General features: G+C 38.9%; 1 protein-coding gene across 1 annotated transcript; it reads left to right on the top strand.

Annotated features, from left to right (window-relative positions):
• The first annotated feature begins 11806 nt into the window (after nucleotides 1–11806).
• On the top strand, nucleotides 11807–19084 carry LOC140997691 (sodium- and chloride-dependent GABA transporter 2-like). The gene is made up of 14 exons (XM_073467673.1): nucleotides 11807–12002; nucleotides 12319–12453; nucleotides 14300–14440; nucleotides 14539–14623; nucleotides 14700–14832; nucleotides 15272–15406; nucleotides 15545–15648; nucleotides 15763–15887; nucleotides 15980–16092; nucleotides 16195–16332; nucleotides 16640–16742; nucleotides 16983–17083; nucleotides 18008–18178; nucleotides 18923–19084. Exons 1-14 carry the CDS (start codon nucleotides 11807–11809, stop codon nucleotides 19082–19084), a joined length of 1842 nt encoding a protein of 613 aa, XP_073323774.1.
• Nucleotides 19085–19907: the final 823 nt, after the last annotated feature.

Here is a 19907-nt window from a genome sequence, read left to right as displayed (position 1 = left end):
GGTTCTTGAGTAACATTTCTCCGCAGACTACAGTGCAAGATTTCTATCGCGATGTAAGGAGCGTTTGTGTCATGTTTCTGCGCTGGCTAAAGTGGCACTCTCCTCCTCCCAGGAGAGTATGAAAGAATGGTTTGACCGGAAAGCAGTTAAGCGTGAGTTTGAACCTGGTGAGAGAGTTCTGGTGCTGTTACCGACACCTGGCTCTGCTCTTACTGCCCGTTTTTCAGGCCCGTATGTCATAAGAAGCAAGGTGTCCGACACAAACTATGTCATTCACACGCCTGACCGCAGACGTAAGGTGCGATTGTGCCACATTAACATGCTTAAACCCTATCATTCCAGGGAAGCCATCCAGGGGGAGCAGGAAAAAACTCCGGAGACTGCTGCCCCTCGCGAAACAGCTACTTCCTTGGTTTGTATGGAATCTGACGATGGTTTGGCGGTACTGGGCAGTGATCAGCAGAGTGGTAGGCTGTCTAACACAGAGTTCTTGTTGAAAATAGACACCCACTTGAACTATCTCCCTGTAGATCAATGACAAGAGATAGTTTCTTTAATGCGCTCCCATCCATCTCTGTTTGGTGACGTACCATCTAGCACCAACGTGTTAAAACATGACATCGAGGTTGGTGCTGCCTCTCCCATTAAACAGCGTGCTTACCGTTGTCCTTTAGCCAAGAGGGAACTGATGAAAAAGGAAGCTAATTACCTGTTGGACAATGGTTTAGCTGTACCTAGCTGTAGTCCTTGGAGTTCCCCTTGTTTGCTGGCTCCTAAATCTGATGGTACCGCGCGCTTTTGTACCGACTATCGCAAGGTTAACGCAGTTACAGTGCCGGACTCATTTCCTCTACCTCGTATGGAGGACTGTATCGATAGTATTGGGCCGGCCATGTTTATTACAAAGCTCGATCTGCTGAAAGGGTACTGGCAGGTTCCATTAACACCCAGAGCCTCTGAGATCTCGGCCTTTGTAACCCCAGACCACTTCCTGCAGTATACAGTTATGCCATTTGGAGTGAGGAATGCGCCTGCTACATTTCAGCGTCTGATGAATCTGGTGCTAGGGGCTGTCAAGAACTGTAGTGTTTACATTGATGATGTCGTTGTGTACTTAAGCGATTGGGCCAGTCATATTGCTAGCTTGGCGGAAGTGTTTCAACGACTTGTAGAAGCATCCTTGACTCTTAACCTAGCCAAGTGCGAGTTCGGTAAAGCCACGGTTACATACTTGGGGAAGCAGGTCGGCCGCGGGCAGGTGCGGCCCGTAGATGCTAAAATCTCGGCCGTGCTGTCCTATCCGGTTCCTACGTCAAGGCGTGAGCTACGGCGTTTCTTGGGCATGGCTGGTTATTACCGGTGTTTCTGCAAAAACTTCTCTGTGGTAGTTAACCCTTTAACCAGTCTGTGTAGCCCGAGGGTTCCTTTTGTATGGAATACTGAATGTCAGTATGCCTTCGAGGCAGCAAAGTCTCTCCTCTGCAGTGCACCTGTCCTGGCGGCGCCTAACTTCTCCCGTCCTTTTAAGCTGGAGGTTGATGCGAGTGCTTCAGGAGCTGGGGCTGTGCTGATACAAGATGGGGAGGGTGACGTGTGTCATCCAGTGTGTTACTTCTCAGTCAAGTTCAAACGCCATCAACTGAACTACTCCACCATTGAAAAAGAGACCCTGGCTATGCTACTCGCACTTCAACATTTTGAAGTGTATGTCGGTGCCAGTCCATCTCCCGTGGTTGTATACACAGACCATAACCCTCTTGTCTTTCTAACACAGATGTACAACCACAACCAGCGACTGATGCGTTGGGCCCTGTTGCCGCAAGGATACAACCTGGAGATCAAACACAAAAAGGGACCGACAATGTGGTGGCTGATGCCTTGTCCCGTGGGTGAGAAGATGTGTAGTATGTTGGATCGGTAATCGTGTTGTTGATGGTGTTGAATGTAGCAATTAAGGAATTAACGGTAACACTTCATTTTACAGGCCTGGAAATGTAATGGTAAGTTGGTGGTAATTACTAGAGGTAGCCCAAAATCACAATAATTAGCTTAAAATTGATTGAAAATGACCCTAATTTGATTTGATAATGACATTCTGCTATTCTTATATGCAGTGACAGTAATACATAGCTGATCATTTTCATAATACATTTCCAGGAAACTTCCAGCAGGAGGAAAAGCTAGCATGTCTCAAGAGCTGTCTTGAAAGATAAAAATGGCAATTTGGCATTTCAGGGGGTGTTGGATGATGGAGCTACATATTTCTTGATGAACAAGAGTTTATACTGTTATGCAGAGTACTTCTGTGGAGGATTTATGGCTACAGTGCAGATCACCAAATTTGGGGGATTTTTTTGGACACACTGCGTCTGACTGTCAGCCACCAAGAATTGGTTCCAGCATGTAACTCCCCCTCATAAAACACAAATCAAGTTTACATCTGGTTATGTTTTGGTCAAACATAATCTTTGGGGATTTTTATGAGGCAAGAAATTAATAACTTTATTTTATTGTGAGGTCAATTTATCAAAATAAAGGAGGCTTGGAAGGAAATGAAGGTGCACAACCCAGCACACAGGCCAGAGAAAGTTCCTCTCCTCTTCCCGTTTGACCCACTTTTCCATGAGATGACATAATACACAAAAAAAAGTTTTTCAAGGGTCTGGGAAAATTTTAACAAACTTTATAGTTTAAAAAAAAATCACAGTTTTTGACGAACATGCTTGGTGCTGTTCTTCTGATGGGGGTTGGTAGAGGGTATAGCCATGGATTTCTGTCAGCAGCAGCAGTATTTTTTTCTACCACTGTGAATTACCAAAGGCTTATAAAAACGTTCAAATCCTACACACAAGATTGTGAAGTGTTGACTGGTGCACCTTAACAAAATAAATAAAAATAAAAAAAATAGGCCTGCGTTGACTGCACACCAGTCTGAACAGCTGACAGCTGTGGAAGTGAAGAGTTGGCACGGTCGTTGTTGTTTATGATTTTCTCTGGTTAGCTGAGGACAGTGCAAGTTATTAATAATTGAGACTTGCTGTTTTCCTTCGCTTTTATTTGCCCAAAATGTTGGAGCAAGTGATCCCGATTTCATGATAATTCATAGAGGAACATTAGATAATCTAATATGAGACATTAACAAAAGTGCTGCAAGCAACTGACAATGTGAGCCACAAAATATGGAGTGTCATGTTATAAAACCACAGTACTGGAAATGACAAAGTGAGTGATTGAAGATACAGTTTGACTCCAGCTATACACAATTATAATAAACCTGAAAGATTTGAAGAGAAGAAAACGGAAAGGTATTAAAGTCACTTAGGCTAATACTAGAGAGGGTAAACATTTCCTCACAGCGACAAAATAATCTTTCCTGACACAGCTGGTGACCCAAGATGATCCTGTCTCTCCCTCCCTCTGCGTCAGTCTCTGTCCCACACAGGCACCCTGAGGTCCAACATCCACAGTCCCCCACCATGGTATTTCTGCTATTTTCAACACAGATGATTTCACAAATGTGTGCGGTTTGTGAAGACGACACAATCTCTCTCAAAGTCTGGTGCTCTGATGAGTGCATTCAGTTTAACATAATGTTTTTGCTTCCTTATTTTATTTTCTGAGAGCATTGGTATACTGTAGTAATAGCCTTCTTGGTAGTAGAAACAAGTTGTGAACAGAATATTGACATATCGTCACCTTATAAGCTGATTTGACAAACTAGCTAGACCTTCCCTGTCTCTCTCGGTTGCCTGTATAAACTTGTGGATGATTTGTTTAAGTATTTAACGCCGCAGGACTGTGAATTTCTTTGTGAAGGACTATTAGGCTATACTGTGCTTCTCAGAGGAGAGAGTCTACTGAAGAGTTTAATTCTCTGAAATTGAGTCATCGAACATTAATGCTGCGTTCCATTGCAAGTCAGAAGTTGGTATTTCTGAGTCGGCATTCCCAACTTCCAATCTAAATGCAACAAAGGGATGTTTGTATGGAAAGTCTGTGAACTTCACATTGCAACGACAGCATAAAATGAACAGTGTGGAAGGGAAAATGACAGCAACAAATAGTAAGCAAATAGTTTGTTTCACAAAACAAACACTATATAAAGTGAAAAGTGATGAAAAAGTAAAAAGTAATTGTTCACTATGTGCACCATTGTTCTTGTGTGTTTATGTTGGTAAAGTCAGGCTTGGTGGATCTTGCCTGAGTTTCCGACTCGAGATTCCGACTTGGATGACTGTTCCATTGCACTTCTGAGGTACTTTTACTTTACTTTAGTATTTTCCATTTTCTGCTACTTTATACTTCACCTCCACAGCATTTGGAGGCAAATATTGAACTTTATATTCCACTACATTTATTTGATAACTTTAGTTACTAGTTACTTAATTTTATCAACAATCAGATTAAAAAAAAAAAGAAAATGAGTCTGATAATCAGAAAATGCTGAATATTGGATCCAATAATAGTCCAGGCCAATTATCGGTCGACCCACATAGTCTATACATACATAGAAATATATGTAAAAACTGATTTTACTTGTGCTTTTGATACTTACGTGCATTTGATATTGGATACTTTACAGTACAATTTGTATGGACCTTCACTCAAAGTAATCTTAGTCTTCATCCGTGGATGGAGTTTGCTCAGTTGTCATTGTGTGTTCTTATCATGAAGTGAGAAATGGTTCAATGCTCTCAAAACATGAGAGAAAATTAACTTCCATGCTCAATCGTTCAACTTGACTTGGCACTACAGTATTTATTATGTTCATACTGATAAAGCAAATTTGAGTACGAGTTTTCAAATGGCCTTGCACAGTTGTTCAGTCATGCAGTATTTGAGACATAAACTTGTCAGTAAGTTTGATTTTTTATTGAATTTAATGAAATACATCACAAGTGTAAGCTGTTACTTACAGATAAATAAAGGAATCATATCTTATACTCACCAGCTGTCATCACCTAGAGCAAGGTCATATCCCTGCGGATGTTTGGTTTTTTTTTCAGTGTTCTTCATCTCAAAATACTCTTCTGTAGTTCAGTGCTGATGTCTGTCTGTGTCTCTCTGGCAGAGGAGCTTGCAACAAGTGTGTAGGGTGTAGTAGGTACAAGATGTTGGACAAAATATTCTACTGGTGGTTAATGAATTATCTTCGGCAACATCTTCCGATGTGAGGCTGCTCGGGGGTACTGGAGTTCAAAGAAACACAGCTGTCTCCTGATTTAACAAGACAGGTCTGACTTCTTCACAAACTATGTCACATTTGTAATCTTTAACTTCAGACTTGTAGGGTGTTATTATTATTATAAGCTTTGGGGTTGTTACAGTTCAACTACAAACCTAACAGTGAGGGATAATGTAGCCCCAAAATCTGAACAACTGAAGTCTGTTATCAGGGTATTTATTATTACCTCAAAACCTCGAAAAGTTAAACTTTAAAATCAATGTTGTAAATGAAAAAAAGAACTGTATGTACATATTTGGGGCGACTGTAGCTCAGGAGGTAGAGCGGGTCGTCTAGTGATCGGAAGGTCAGTGGTTCAAATCCCACCTCCAGCTACATGTTGAAGTGTCCTTGAGCAAGATACTGAACCCCAAATTGCTCCTGATGAGCAGTTGGTGCCTTGCATGGCATGGCATGGTGTGTGTGTGTGTGTGTGTGTGTGGGGCAAGTATTGTAAAGCACTTTGAGCTGTCAGTAGACTGGAAAAGCACTATAGAAATGCAAGACCATTTACCACATATTGTAACTGGTAAGCTAACTCAGCTGGCCTAGATACCATTTCATTGTTATTCCACTCTTCAGCTCAATTCCTCAAAACTCTAATAGCAAAACTGAAACAGTTAACCATTTTGCCAAAACTCCACACAATGTGTATCTCTTGCAAAATGAAACACTGCACTCAAAAACCATGTTGTGGTTCATTCAACCAAAACAATACACACAGCTATCATATACATATTACTTACTGCGCATAATATACAAACTGGTGTGATGAATTTAAAACAATACCACAAAAGTACTCCTGGCTCACTGTATTTTAGATATCATTGCCTGGATGTCACAGTACTCAACCAGAAAAGAAACAGAAGCACCGATCATTGGTTCAAAGGCTCAGAGAGAGAAACTGGACTCATAAATGCACTAGGACTCAACCCTCTAGTGTGCTTTATCACGAGCACACTAGACAACTGTGAGGCTGGTCTACAAATGGATATAATGAATCAGCAGCAGTTAATTCAAAAATCTGAGTGCCAGAAGGAGAGCACACATCACGCCTGTTTTAAAGTCTTTACACTGGTTGCCTCTTAGCTTTTGTATTGATTTTAAAGACACTACATTGCCTTGCACCAGACTACAGCTCACAAATCCTTTTGGTCTCTGAGCCAAGGAGACCCCTCAGACCCTTAGGCTCTTCTCTTTTAGCTGTTCAACTAAGCAGAACTAAAACATTTGGTGATGCTTTCAGCTTTTACGCTCCGAGCTACCAGAGGATCTGAGAGAGCTGGAAATATTGATACTTTTAAATGTGAACTAAAGATTTATCTATTCAGTCTTTATGTAGTGTCCAACTTTTTTGATAAATGATAAATGATGACAACAGGTGTGAATAAAAGAAGGACACAGATGTAAATGATAAAACACATGATATTTGTGTGTATGTTTGTGACTGGACAAGATGATTGTCAGTTTGAGAGAAAAGCTACTTTGCAGATCATTGTCACCCTCTAGTGTCTACAGACATGCAGTATTTGTTTGGAAATGCAGCTGGGAGTGGAGGGAATGATCACTCAGCTGCAGTATTCTGTAGCCGTTAACATTTTAATGTCTTTACCATGCTTCACAGTATCATGTGGTACCATCATATAGAATATTTTGTATCAAACCTAGAAAGGCCACATGACACTTAGAGTTTGGTCAGATTACTTTGAAATGTAGTCATTTAATTAACAACTTAATCCATTGAAAGAAATAGATTTTAAAAATAACAAACAAAACATCAATTTAAAGTTTTCTTAAAACCACCTCCATTATAGCAGGGTCAACACTTCATGACAGCTGAAAATGTGACTGTCAGATACTGTTCCCTCTGTGTTCAATATGAAAGGAAGCTCACATCTATCAAATCTATGCTGCTCTCTAGAGTTGTCGCAACAGGTAACTCCTGTGATTTTCTGCCAGCTATGCCTAAATTTGTCCATTAAAACACATATGAAAGTGCAACTTTTTCTTCCCTCTCTTCTTCTTGGTGGTCTTAACTGTTGAAAAGGAAAGCAAATCTTTCTTTGTTGTGTTCAGCTCCCCTAAAAAATATATTTTTTTCTGTTTCAATCTCCATTTCTCTCTCTCAAACATATTTCAGTTTTGAAAAGGAAAACTCAAAAACAGCGAACGGTACATGGATTTATTTTGTATCTTTTGTCTCTATCAGCGGTGTGTTCCCAATTTGCTATCAAAGGTTGTCATGGTGATGCTAAGTGCTATTTGTGCTCATGGCTCAGAGAGTGGGAACAGCCTAAACTCTCATGCTCCCACTTCTACCTCAAAGGCAGTCATTTATATCTCCTCCTTTTCTGTCACACACTCACACAAATGTAAAGATGGTCTAGAAAAAGGGCATGAAACTTAAAATTGTGATTGTGTAATAAGTGTGAAAGATATTGAAAAGTTGAATTGACGTGAGAAGGTCCCAATTGTTTTAGATGTATGAATGGGTGAGAGAAGGTTTACAGTTTTTTGCTCTCACTCTTCCTCTCTGTTCTCCATCCTGCTCCACCCCCAACAAACAAACAAGGTCATCTGACGCCTCTTTTATACCCTGAGAGGTGATTGAAGTGTTTTACCAGTTGAGTTTGAACAGGTAAGAAGTGGATGAAACCATTTGGTAACTAGAGTGTGGCATTTTGAAGGCAGGTTTTTTTTCTCCAGATAAACAAAAAAAGTACTCCTGGCTCACTGTATAAGTGTACTAAGAGATAAGATTTGTGTTTGGAATTTAAAGAAACATGTGGCTTATTTTCTATTTGACTGAAAACAAACCCAAACACAGGCAAGCAACAGAATTGACAACAGGCAGATGCAAATCTATAAAAACCAGAAGAAGTACAAACCAGAAGGTCGGAGAGAGCTTCTGGTTTGGCAGGGGCAGAAAACATGAGATGCCACCAGGAACAAAACAGTTTACCTGACAAAGAGAGAGGGAAGCGGACCTTAATTCAAAGGAGACTAATCAGAGACAGGTGAAACCAATCACAAGGGAGCGAAAACAAGAGATAGACAGGAAGTAACATAATGTGGCACATGAGGATGAACCTTACAAAATAAAACTGCAAACATTAACTAAACCAAAAACCCAAGCAATGGCATGTAAAGGGTTTTCTAATTGACTTGCATTGTAACTAAGCTTCAAAGAAAGTTATATTCTTTGGAACGTTTTAATGTGATTTGGATGTTGAAAAGGGTGATACCCAAAAATGAATTAAAGATATAAAACATTTGAATTGACTTTATAGCTTCCAGCAATACCACCAATAACAAAGGAACACAATCTCTGAAGAAATTGTGGAGTGAATTCTGGATGTTGAGCACTGATGCTAAATGAAATTGCTGTCTTTAAAGTTGAATAATATCAGTGGCGTATGAAAGGAAAGGAACATTTTACTGTGATTTGAGAATCTGATTCTAAACTGAATAGCTGGCTTTAATTTACACAGGGAAGCAGGTGACGGAGTATGAAGAATTGGATAAAAGGGGGAAAGGGTCTAGTTATGAATAGGATTTAAAAGATGAATAAATGTTTGTGGTGTTTCTAGCTGAGAGTATTAATGAGAAGATGAAAGTTAGAAGAGTATGAACAGCTGGAACAGTTGGATAGGAATGAAGGATGCAAAACAGTGAAAGCTGGTAGAAGAGATGCTTTGCTTCACTAATGACTGGGAGCTAAACTGAATTGCTTAAAGTGTTTCTGTATTATGGTGGTAAAATAAAAAAAAAAGTCTAGTACTAAATTAATTTATCCTCTATTATTTAAAATAAGGAAAGTTTCCGTAAAATGTTAAAAACATTTCACAGAAAGTGTGAACATGTGTTGTGAACACAGCATTCACACCCATGACTCTTGGCTTGAATTCTCAGGGGAACAATGAGAACAAGAATGGTGAGAAATCTAATGCTCCCAACTAGATGCTTTCGTTCTTCCTTTTATGCAACATGAGACAAATGTGAAAAGAGGGAAACTAAGTGTTGCTTTAAACAGAACTTGTGAAAAACTGCAAAAATAAATTGATCTGAAATTGCTAATAAGCGTTATATATAATGTTACGGACTATTCATACCTAGGGATGTGTTCACTTAAAGAGTCGCTCCACCAATTAGAAAAAAGTAATATAAAGCTTTTGTGGCTCCAGAGGAAGCTGCATGTAATCTAATAAATTTCCTCCAGTGATGTCACTCAGTGGCTATGTTGCATTGTGGGTAATGTGGGTGCCAGCTAGGTTTTGGTCTCATTATGGACAGCTTAAAAGCAAAAATGAAAATGATACAACAGAACCAAATACATCACCATTTTTTATTCCACGCACTCTTCTTTCTTTTCCAAACCTGGTGCCTACATTACCCACAATGCAACTAAGTCACTGAGTGACATCACTGGATGAAATGTGTCAAATTACATGCAGCTTCCTCTGGAGCCACAAAAGACAAGGTACACAATAAACTTATTTATTATTTTTACAACACTGAGGGTTAAAAAAATGAAACCATGTTTGAGTCATTTTGTGCTAAATTCACAGAAAAAAACCCAATCTATTTTATAAAATGGAGTGTTGATGATGAGTTAAGGAGTCTCACGGCCTGAGGAATGAAGCTGCTCTGTAGTCTGGTGGAACGGCAGCAGATGCTTCTGTATCTTTCTCCAGATGGCAGCAGAGTGAACAGACTGTGGCTGGGGTGGGTGTCATCTTTTGGTATCCTTTGGGCTCTGTGCAGACATCTCACTTTACAGATGTCACTGATGCTCTATAGATGGGTACCAGTGATGTTCTGGTTTAATCACCAGCTATAGAGCATTTCCAGTCAGGATGTTTTCTATTGCTCCTATGTAAAATGTAACCAGAATTTGGCTCTGGAATTAGCCTTCTTAAGTTTTCTCAGAAAGTACAACTGTTGCTGTGCTCTTTTGCCCAGGGTGGTGATGTGTGATGACCCTGATAGGTTCACTGTGATGGTAATTCCAAGGAACCTAACACTGCTCACCTCCTCCACCTCAGCTCCACTTATGTAGACCAGGGGGCCTGTGTCTTTGCCTTCTTCCTGTCTAGAAGGGAAAGGAAAGATAAAAGAGGAATAATAGCCCCCAATCACTTCTAACAATTACAGAAAGTAGCACTGCTAAGCAATTCAGCTTGCTTTGTCGCAACTGAGTCCAAAAAGAAAACTGATATTACTGATGGAATTATGACAAATAATGAAGCTGCTTTTTGATATGACCCAGCTCCTTCATATGTATGCATATGTATTCAAAATGCAAATATGCTGCATGTTAGTGTGTAGTCCCAAGATAAAGGAGAAGCCCACTCCCCTCTTTATTATCTGTCTTATCATGGCAAACAGACAAAACAGACAGTGACACTGTGTGTGTGTGTGTGTGTGTGTGTGTGTGTGTGTGTGTGTGTGTGTGTGTGTGTGCCCTATGTGCCCTGTCTGGTTGGTTTCTACAGAAAAAAACTGGTTAGGTCAGTCTCAGTGGCCACTCCTCCGAGAAGCCCCATTCTCTCAACTTAATCTTGGACAGAGGCTTGTGTTTTTTCATTAAACAAGTGTCAGGAGGAAAGACCTCACCTGCTCAAGGTAATGTGTGCATCTTTTAAATCTGACTTCATGGTGTACAGTAATATGATAAAGTTTAGCTCATGTTTTGCATTAATGCAGATAACTGAATCAATTATTTATGCCATGTTAAATCTGTTTTTTCGTATACTGCGTTTAGGCAAAAACTATGAAAATGACTTATTAAATCCTAAATGTGTGTTTTTACCTCATACATTGATTAGTTTTGCTAAAAGAAATGTTTTTGATCCTAAACAATACTTGATTTTACTTTATGTTTAGCTATCTAGCTGACTCAACTTAATCACAAGATAAGACACTGTTAATAAGAAAAGTAGACTAAAGTTAGAAACAAATTCCATCACATCACATACAGACTCTACAAGACTCCACTTTAATCTTTTGAAACATTAACAGGTGCTTGAATGTTATTGTACTGATATAAATTTGACATAAAATACAGACAGAAAAATGCAGTAGACATCCCACATGTTGTGAGTGGTAGTCTGTTGTGATAAGACTGTTCACATTTTCTGGAGAATCTTTGTGTGAAAGCTGTAAGCTGTAGGCTTCTGTTGCTGGTCTGATATGCACAGTATGTATGTATCTATAGTTGTAATATGTATATCTGTACAGTATCCACAGTATGTATGCATATATCTTGCATGTAAACAAGCCTCACACAAGATACAGTTGCTCCATGGGGCTTTTATTTTGAAAAAATAACTTTAGCATTGCTGATAGCATTGCTGACTCCTATTCTATTTCAAAATATTTTACTTTCTGATTTTGAAGGTGGAAAGTTGTATCGCCTGTCTTTTGCCTTGTTCAGGGCTTGTATCTAGCATGGTGTGCATGTGTTATGCCATTTGGGAAATAATTCAGGCTGAGTGAAACCTGATAATAACAAAGAGTAACCGGGGAACTCATTCATACTCTCTAAGAATGCTGAATGGAATCTTTCTATTAAAGGTTGAAATGGACCAAAAACAAAACTCACAGGTGAAAATGAATCTGATGAACCTTGGGACTGCACCAGGACGTACTCAGCCCGAACCTCAGGAGAGGGAGCAGTGGGGCAGTAAGATTGAGTTCATCCTCGCTGTGGCCGGACACATTGTTGGTCTGGGAAATGTCTGGAGGTTTCCGTACCTCTGCTACAAAAATGGAGGAGGTAAATCTTATCTAGATACATCATGTACAAAATGCTGTGTTGTATCGCAGGGAAAACAACCAGAAGATTGTGAGCAGTTAATAGTCGACTTGTAGGGCAACATTTCTCTCATGCCAGTGGTGGAATAAAAACCCAGCCAACTCCAGCAGTATTGTTATAAACTGATTATGGTTTCTTAAAGTTCTTTAGCAGCTGTATAACCTTAAAAAAACAAGTTCAACACCTCCTGACCTATTTTTGGAAGTCATTATTTGTGTGCACACATGTATGCAATCTAATCAACATTTTAACAAGATATTCTATTTTTATTTTAAAGGGGTTTTCTTCATACCATATATTTTGTTTTTGTTCACCTGTGGCATCCCACTGTTCTTCCTGGAGACATCTTTGGGCCAGTACACCAGTCAGGGTGGAATAACATGTTGGAGAAAAATCTGCCCTCTTTTTGAAGGTAAATCTTTTTTTCCTTTTTGGATCAGCTACAAAAATAAGAAAATATGTAAAATTATTCTGTGTGATGTTAAAAAAACAAAAATGCTGCCATACATAAGTGCTAATGACTGTTGTTGGATAAGTTAATTTATTAAAAACTGCTGTTTTGGTGGTTGTTTATTTACCTCATTGTTTTGTGTACTAAAAGCTGCACTGCTTAATATTATTATATAAACAATGCCTCAACTGACTATGTGTACGTGAAAGGGGTAACCATAATCGCAAATTCGCTGAGTAACTTTAGTTGCCCTCAGCTCTATGCAGTGTTTAAGCATCCTCCAATTTTTTAAAAGGAGTTTTTACGGCTCACAACTTTCATGTTTTGGTTTCCAGCTGAAAAAAAGCCTTGATAGACTCGCTATACAGCACCTGCCAACCACCAAACAGCAGATAGACAATGTTAGAGAATACTTTGCGCACAAGGTGGAGCATTTAGCTGCTAAAGAGCCAGATTTTCCCCTCAGGAGTCTGTGAATACCAAAACAAAGCCCCAAGTGATTATTTGACTTAAATTGGTCCTGTCTGCAGACGATCCAAATGAATCCTAATGTTACTCTCATGCCAAGACATAACCGAATGTTTGAAATACAAGAATACCAAATCGGATTTCATTTTAACGACTGCTGTTTCTGTCATTCTTAAGTTTATCTGGCCCAGTTACACGGGCAGATAGTAATAAAGGCTTGAAAAGGCTAAATTTACTGCTTTAGTCTATCATTCATATAGAGTTATGCGCAGATTGCAGTTATATCCATGGGATAATCCACAGATCAGGGGGTCTGGTCATAAAAATGAACACTCTGATTAATAGCCGCTGGGATGCATGTGGGTGAAACTATACATCTTTAATGAGAATTTAAAAAATAATAATACAATACCTGGAGCGATCCCCCAGCAGCAGAAAGGATAAATGTGTCCACAATAAGCATTTACGCATCAGGCACAGCATCTTAACTTCATTGTTACATGAATCTCTCGACAGCTAGACAGAATTGGTCAGAATTAAATGTTCTTCTACATATCCAAATTGACATACACACAGTCCAGGTTTAGAAAATAATGACCCTCCTGATGAATCCTGAGCTCCATCAGAGCTGTCAAAAATATTTATTTCAGAAGCCAAAAGTTTCCTCTGTCCTGTCAGGTTTATAGCTATATTGCTGCTTAAATATGCCATATATTTGCTGCAGTGACATTTCTACAGGCTTGGAAATGTTAAGAATAGAAATGGAGCAGATGTGATCAATCAATAGACAGACGGATAAACAGTTTCTTAGCCTGCTTGCTTTTTGTGGTTGTACATTAAACTTTGGGTATGGTAGTAATCCACAGACAGAAGGGAAATGACAGGATCATGGAAGGAGAGTCAAAGAGAGAGAGAGAGAGGGAAAGAAAGAGAGAGATTTTGAGTGGTTATTGTGAATGCTTTGATATAAAAAAATTTAATGTGACGACAGTTCAGTTGAACAGTGAACATCACAGTATGACGTTGTCGTTTAATGTGGATGTTAAAACAAGTATGATCATTGGTCAAATATTAGCCTTCCCTATCGTCAGCCTCACCTGCCACCTATGCCCAGTAAGACCTTTTTCACAGCAGTTGTTCTTACATGTCATAGCAGGAAAAGTACAGGTGTATTTCATACCCTTAAAGATGGCTGCAAACCACTTGCAGGGGAGGTTGTGTTATTGTGCACCCTGGCTCACTGGAATAGCTTGATGGGACACTTAACTGAGCCATTGTTGTGTTATGTTATAAGGGTTTATTCATAGTAATACAACACGGTATCTCTATCTGTCTACAGGCTTAGGTTACGGAAGTCAAGTGGTTGTTTTGTACACTGGGGTGTACTACATTATCATACTGGCTTGGACGTTTCTCTACCTGTTTTCATCCTTCAGGTCTGAGCTTCCATGGGCAAGCTGTGGCAACAGCTGGAACACAGGTACAGGGACTTTATTTTCCAGTTTTGGCAAATAAAACTGTGCAATGTGTTCACTTTGTTCATCAGTATTCACAAGCTCTCTTTCTCTTTCATGTAAGATGGCTGTTTTGAGAATGGTCCCAATCAAACATCCACTTTGCTCCTGTATGGAAACAGCACATCTTCAGTCATAGAATTTTGGGAGTAGGTAGCATGAATAATGTACCATATAAAAGCTGTTGTTTTTTGTTGTATTGTTCCTTAATAAACTTTGTTGCAGGAAGAGAATCTTGGGCCTGTCCAGTGGGATTGAGAGAATCGGTAATATTCGTTGGGACCTGGCCCTTTGTCTACTTCTTGCCTGGACGTTGTGCTACTTCTGTGTCTGGAATGGAGTCAAGACAACAGGAAAGGTACGGTACAATCTTAATGTTAAAGGGGCTCTGTGTAACGATTTGTAGCATGTTATGTGTATTAATCACTTTTTTATTGGCCATATTTGAGCGGATTGTAACATGAAATGAAAAATGAGACCTTCCCCATCTCTCTCGGGTGCCTATACAAGGCTGGATTATTTGTTTTTGTTTAATGCTGCTTGACTGTGGACTTTGTGAAAGGATATGGCTTTATGCACGTTCTCGCCTCAGTGCCTCTCTGCTCCGCTAACAGGAGCAACAGCAGCTAACATTAGTTTAGAAATGGAGTCCGCTAAGATAAACTAACAACTGGCTTCTTGCAGAACACAGAAGTTCCACATCGCTCCTTTAACTTGTTATTTACTTCTTTTTTCATGGAAATCTCTGGTCTTAAATATTTAAATGCCACAAAACTTGGCTATTGTTTCTGTCATAGGTGGTCTACTTCACTGCCACGTTTCCATATTTAATGTTGGTGGTGCTGCTTGTTCGTGGTCTTACATTACCGGGGGCCAAAGAAGGAATCATGTTCTACCTCTACCCAGACCCATCCCGCCTCACTGATCCAGAGGTACAATATTTTTTAAGTCTTATCAAGTGCTTTGAGTGCCTGAATATACTGAATACACAAGACTCAAGACAGTCTATAGCTAGGCAGACAGCACCTTTACAAACCTAAACTAAACATAAATTCATCCAAATCTCTCAGGTATGGATGGATGCTGGCAGCCAAATTTTCTACTCCTATGGAGTTTGCACTGGTGTTCTTACTTCTTTAGGAAGTTACAACAAGTACAGCAACAACTGCTACAGGTTTGTATTTTTCCTCATCCATATTGACTGAACTCAATTCAGTTTGGTTCCAGTTAGTTCCTGTAAGTTGAATTAGAGCACAGGTTTACAAATTGTTTGATTTATCACCAACAGGGACTGTGTTTACCTGTGCCTGTTAAACAGTTTAACCAGCTTTGTAGCTGGATTCGCCATCTTTTCTGTGCTCGGGTTTATGGCAAAGGAGCAAGGTGTGGATATAGCGATGGTGGCTGAATCAGGTATGAAGGGTTAATAATGTGTGTCAGAAACCCACAATGAAACTGTTTGAGTTGTTTAAGAATATGACAGTTCTTTACATGTGCCTTTTCAGGTCCAGGGTTGGCATTCATTGCTTATCCTCGTGCTGTGGCTATGATGCCACTTCCTCAGCTTTGGGCCATTTCCTTCTTCATTATGATCATCTTCTTAGGATTAGATAGTGAGGTAGGACTATGTATCAAGGTTGTTTGGAATGTAATAATTTCACTGAGAAACCATAATACAATCGTTTTGTTTCAATTAAAAACAAATCTCTTATCACCGTAGTTTGTCTATCAAGAGGCATTGGTCACAACCATCTCCGACATGTATCCTGACTTCTTTCGAAGCGGCTGTCGTCGTAAACTCCTTCTTCTTGCAATTTCTGTGGGGAGCTTCTTTCTTGGCCTTCTGATGGTCACTGAGGTGAGTACTGAGAAGTAAGCCTTTATTTTCACTATATGTCAATGTAATAAAGGAAGCCAGCTAAATTTGCATTATAGGGTTGAGCGAGTTCTTGGCTGAGTATCTGGTGCAGGTAAAATGTGTCAATGTCAATTTAAGCTTAACTATTCCCCCTTTTGAGTGTCACATTTCATGTTTCCCATGTCTTATTTTCACAAAAGCATTTACAATTTCATCTTCACAGATGCATTCATTTTGAGCATTTCCATTTCAGTTGACAACCTTGTTTTGACTTTTGCTGAACGACTCTATTTTTTCGTATTTGCAGGGTGGCCTTTATATTTTCCAGCTGTTTGACTACTATGCCTGCAGCGGGATGACACTCCTGCTTTTTGCTATTCTTCAGTCTGTCTGTATTGGATGGATCTATGGTAAGGAAAACTTTTAACTTTAACGTTTTAATCCAGTGGTGCCCACCTTGAGGGGTGACAGGTGGCAGGATAGGAAAGCAGATAAATAAACGTATGCAAAATTCTGTTTATGTTTTCACACATTGATCTAATCTTTGCCTCTTTCCTGTGAATTACTATAAAACATATTCAAATTAAACAGGAAGAAATCAGAGGTGTGTTTACCCTGATGCTGATGTATTTAATACCTATTTTCTTCAGGTGCAGATCGTCAGTATGATAATATACAGGACATGATTGGATATCGACCGTGGCCGTTCATGAAATATTGTTGGCAGTATTTCACACCAGCTGTCTGTACCGTAAGTACTGGAAATGTGAGCACACCTGCCCTTTAACTTTGTTCATGCTTTACTAACAGGCGAGTGTACCTGACAGCTGCCAGAGGCTTCTGTCCTGAAGGTAGTCAATGTCTCAACCAGATGGAAACCAGTACCATTAATGCAGTGCTGTATTGCAACCCAAGGCTGTTCAGTGTCATTTTAAATGGATTGTTTAAGGAATTTGTGTAAGTCATTAAGATAAGATAAGATAAGAAAAGATAAGAAAAGATAAGAGGTAACTTAACTCATCACTGGCTCCAATATTATTTAAAGATATAATATGTATTAATTCTGCATTAGACTGTCTAAAAATGCTTTGAGCCTGTGATATATTTTGTTGAGTTGTGTACTTACATTGTCCCACATGTTTTCAACAATGTTCAAACCCAGTTTACTCAAGGCAACATTGCGTTTCATTAGGCTGCTGCTGCTACTTCCAGGATAGGGAAGTCGGTGAATGAGACCACATTTGATGTGAATAAAACCTTAACACATCTGTGAACATTTGTGCCTGAATCATATCAGATAGATTTTCATCAGCAGTGGTGGATATTTTATGGTGTATACATCAACAGTGAAGCGAGTCTGGCAGGAGGAACATTTGTGTTTATTTGCGTTACTCATGCAGTGTTTATGCCCTAAACAGCCAGTTTACTTTACTGTGCACTAGCCGTAAGCTAACATTGGATGTGTGTGTCAATGTCTTTAAATTGAGGGCAACTCTCTGTGAATTCAGTGGCCTACTCACCAGAGACTCCAGCTCTCGCTCCTATATTTCCCCTCTCCTCTCTGTGATGTTTTCTTAAATTAAATTAAAAGCAGAAAAGCCCATTGTGAACTTGCATCATCTTGAGTATCTTTATATGCCTTATCTTCTTTTCTCTCTGTTTGTGTGTTTTCTAGTGCACATTTCTCTTCTCCTTGGTCAAATATACACCGCTCAAATTCAACAACACTTATGAATACCCCTGGTGGGGTTACGCCATTGGAGGATTCTTCACGCTCTCTTCAACACTCATGGTTCCTCTGTGGATGTTGTATGCTGTGAGTGTAACTCCGGGAACACTGAGACAGGTACAGTAACACGTTTTCACTGTTACAAACAAAAGCAAATCAGACAATAGAGTTACATTAGTTGCAAACTAAAAAATAATTAATAATCAAAGCAGAATTTAAAAAAAATAAAAACTACAAAAGTTTAGTGTTTAGGCATAATACAACTTGGTAAGGGCAAGAGAAGGATTATAATTTGGGTTAAAATCAGGGCTGCAATTTATGATTATTTACATTGTTGATAAATCTGTCTATTTATCGATTAGTTGTTGGGTCACAAAAAGTCAGAAAATGTTGAAAAAATGTTTCGCAAAGCTGGAGACGACACTGTCGAATGTCTTTTTTCGTCCACAACCCACAGATATTCCGTTTATTGTCATAGAGGAGTAAAGAAACCAGAAAAAGATTCACTTTTAAGAAGCTGGAATAAGATATTTTTTACTTTTTTTCTTTAAAAAAATATAAAATGTATTAATTGATTTTCAATATTGTTTACAATTAACATAATAGTTGACAACTAATCGACTAATCAAATAATCGTTCTTATTAAAATAATGTCATGGTTATAGTTAAACGATCAGTGTATACATATGTTAAAGTCTGATGTTTAGTGGCCCATCCAATCAACCACAACCTCCATCCTCCATCCTTCTGCTGACTTCGTGGCTCTATAACAACCTCACATTATTTCCTCTTGATTAAAGATGATTATAGTTCAGAATATTTGTTGTTTCATCACCACTAACCATCTCTTTCTCCACACAGAGACTGAAAATACTGTGCACTCCAGCAAAGGACTTATCTAATCGAACATTAAAGAAGGCAACAAATGAAGAAGCATTTCTGACTTTCACAAGCTTGCACACACTGCGCACGGCAAGTCCTGATGACACAAGTGACAGAGTTCAGAGATCATTTATTATTTAAAATTAAAGAAAAATAAAGGAGAGAAATACTGAGCAGTTTTACAAACTGAAAATAACCGCCAAAAACAATAACAATATACAGGAAACTCGAACAAATCCCAATATATTACAGTGTTTGCAGCATCTGTTAGCAATAAGAAGATCTGATCTTCCAGGTTGTACAGTTTACATACATTCTTATTTCTCTTGTATTTTCCAGCTGGCTGTATACTTCTTATAATGATATAGATTACAGTGTGATTTGCAAAATCACACTGTTAGATTTTTAAAAAAGTTTTAAAGTCATATTAAATAACATCATTGTGCATTATTATGCACAATTATTTTTTTTCTATGAGTAATAAACAACTCAATTGCAGGAAGAAATGATGGCAATATAGGTTTCTGCAAACCATGACGTTTACGTTTCTTTAGCTTCAATTGTCAAATGTATGTTGTGACAGCGCTGTGCTTATGGTCTGGTTAGGTTAAGGCACAAAAACAGCTTAAAGCAACACTTACAATTGTTGGAATGCTGTCTTAAACTGTGGTCTCTGGCCTGGCAGCTCTCTTGCTCAGAATCATACCTTCTACCTCTTGACATAAAAGTCAACTCTTATACATAATGTGAACGTCATATGGCACGTACTGGAGAAATGTTGATATGATATGTATGACATGTCAAAATTCGTACCTTTGCTGAAACATCATATTCTGGTGACTGAGCTGGAATAAAACTACAAAATAGTTGTGAGACTTTATATTTAGGAAGGAAATCTATTTTCTTTGATTTAAAATCTGTGATGTATACAGTTTCTGAGTCATAATGATGGAGTATGATAACA

This window comes from Pagrus major, chromosome 6 (genome assembly GCF_040436345.1).
Source record: "Pagrus major chromosome 6, Pma_NU_1.0".
Classification (NCBI taxonomy): domain Eukaryota; kingdom Metazoa; phylum Chordata; class Actinopteri; order Spariformes; family Sparidae; genus Pagrus; species Pagrus major.
Note: the sequence above shows the minus strand (reverse complement) of the source record. Positions and strands in the feature narration are given on the sequence as shown.

What these genes read in the sequence shown, in the direction of transcription:
- LOC140997691 (XM_073467673.1), top strand. Translation starts at nt 11,807, where the DNA reads ATGGACCAAAAACAAAACTCACAGGTGAAAATGAATCTGATGAACCTT. An exon ending in AGCGATGGTGGCTGAATCAG is followed by an intron (nt 15,888 to 15,979) that starts GTATGAAGGGTT and finishes GTGCCTTTTCAG; the next exon opens with GTCCAGGGTTGGCATTCATT. An exon ending in CTGTATTGGATGGATCTATG is followed by an intron (nt 16,743 to 16,982) that starts GTAAGGAAAACT and finishes TATTTTCTTCAG; the next exon opens with GTGCAGATCGTCAGTATGAT.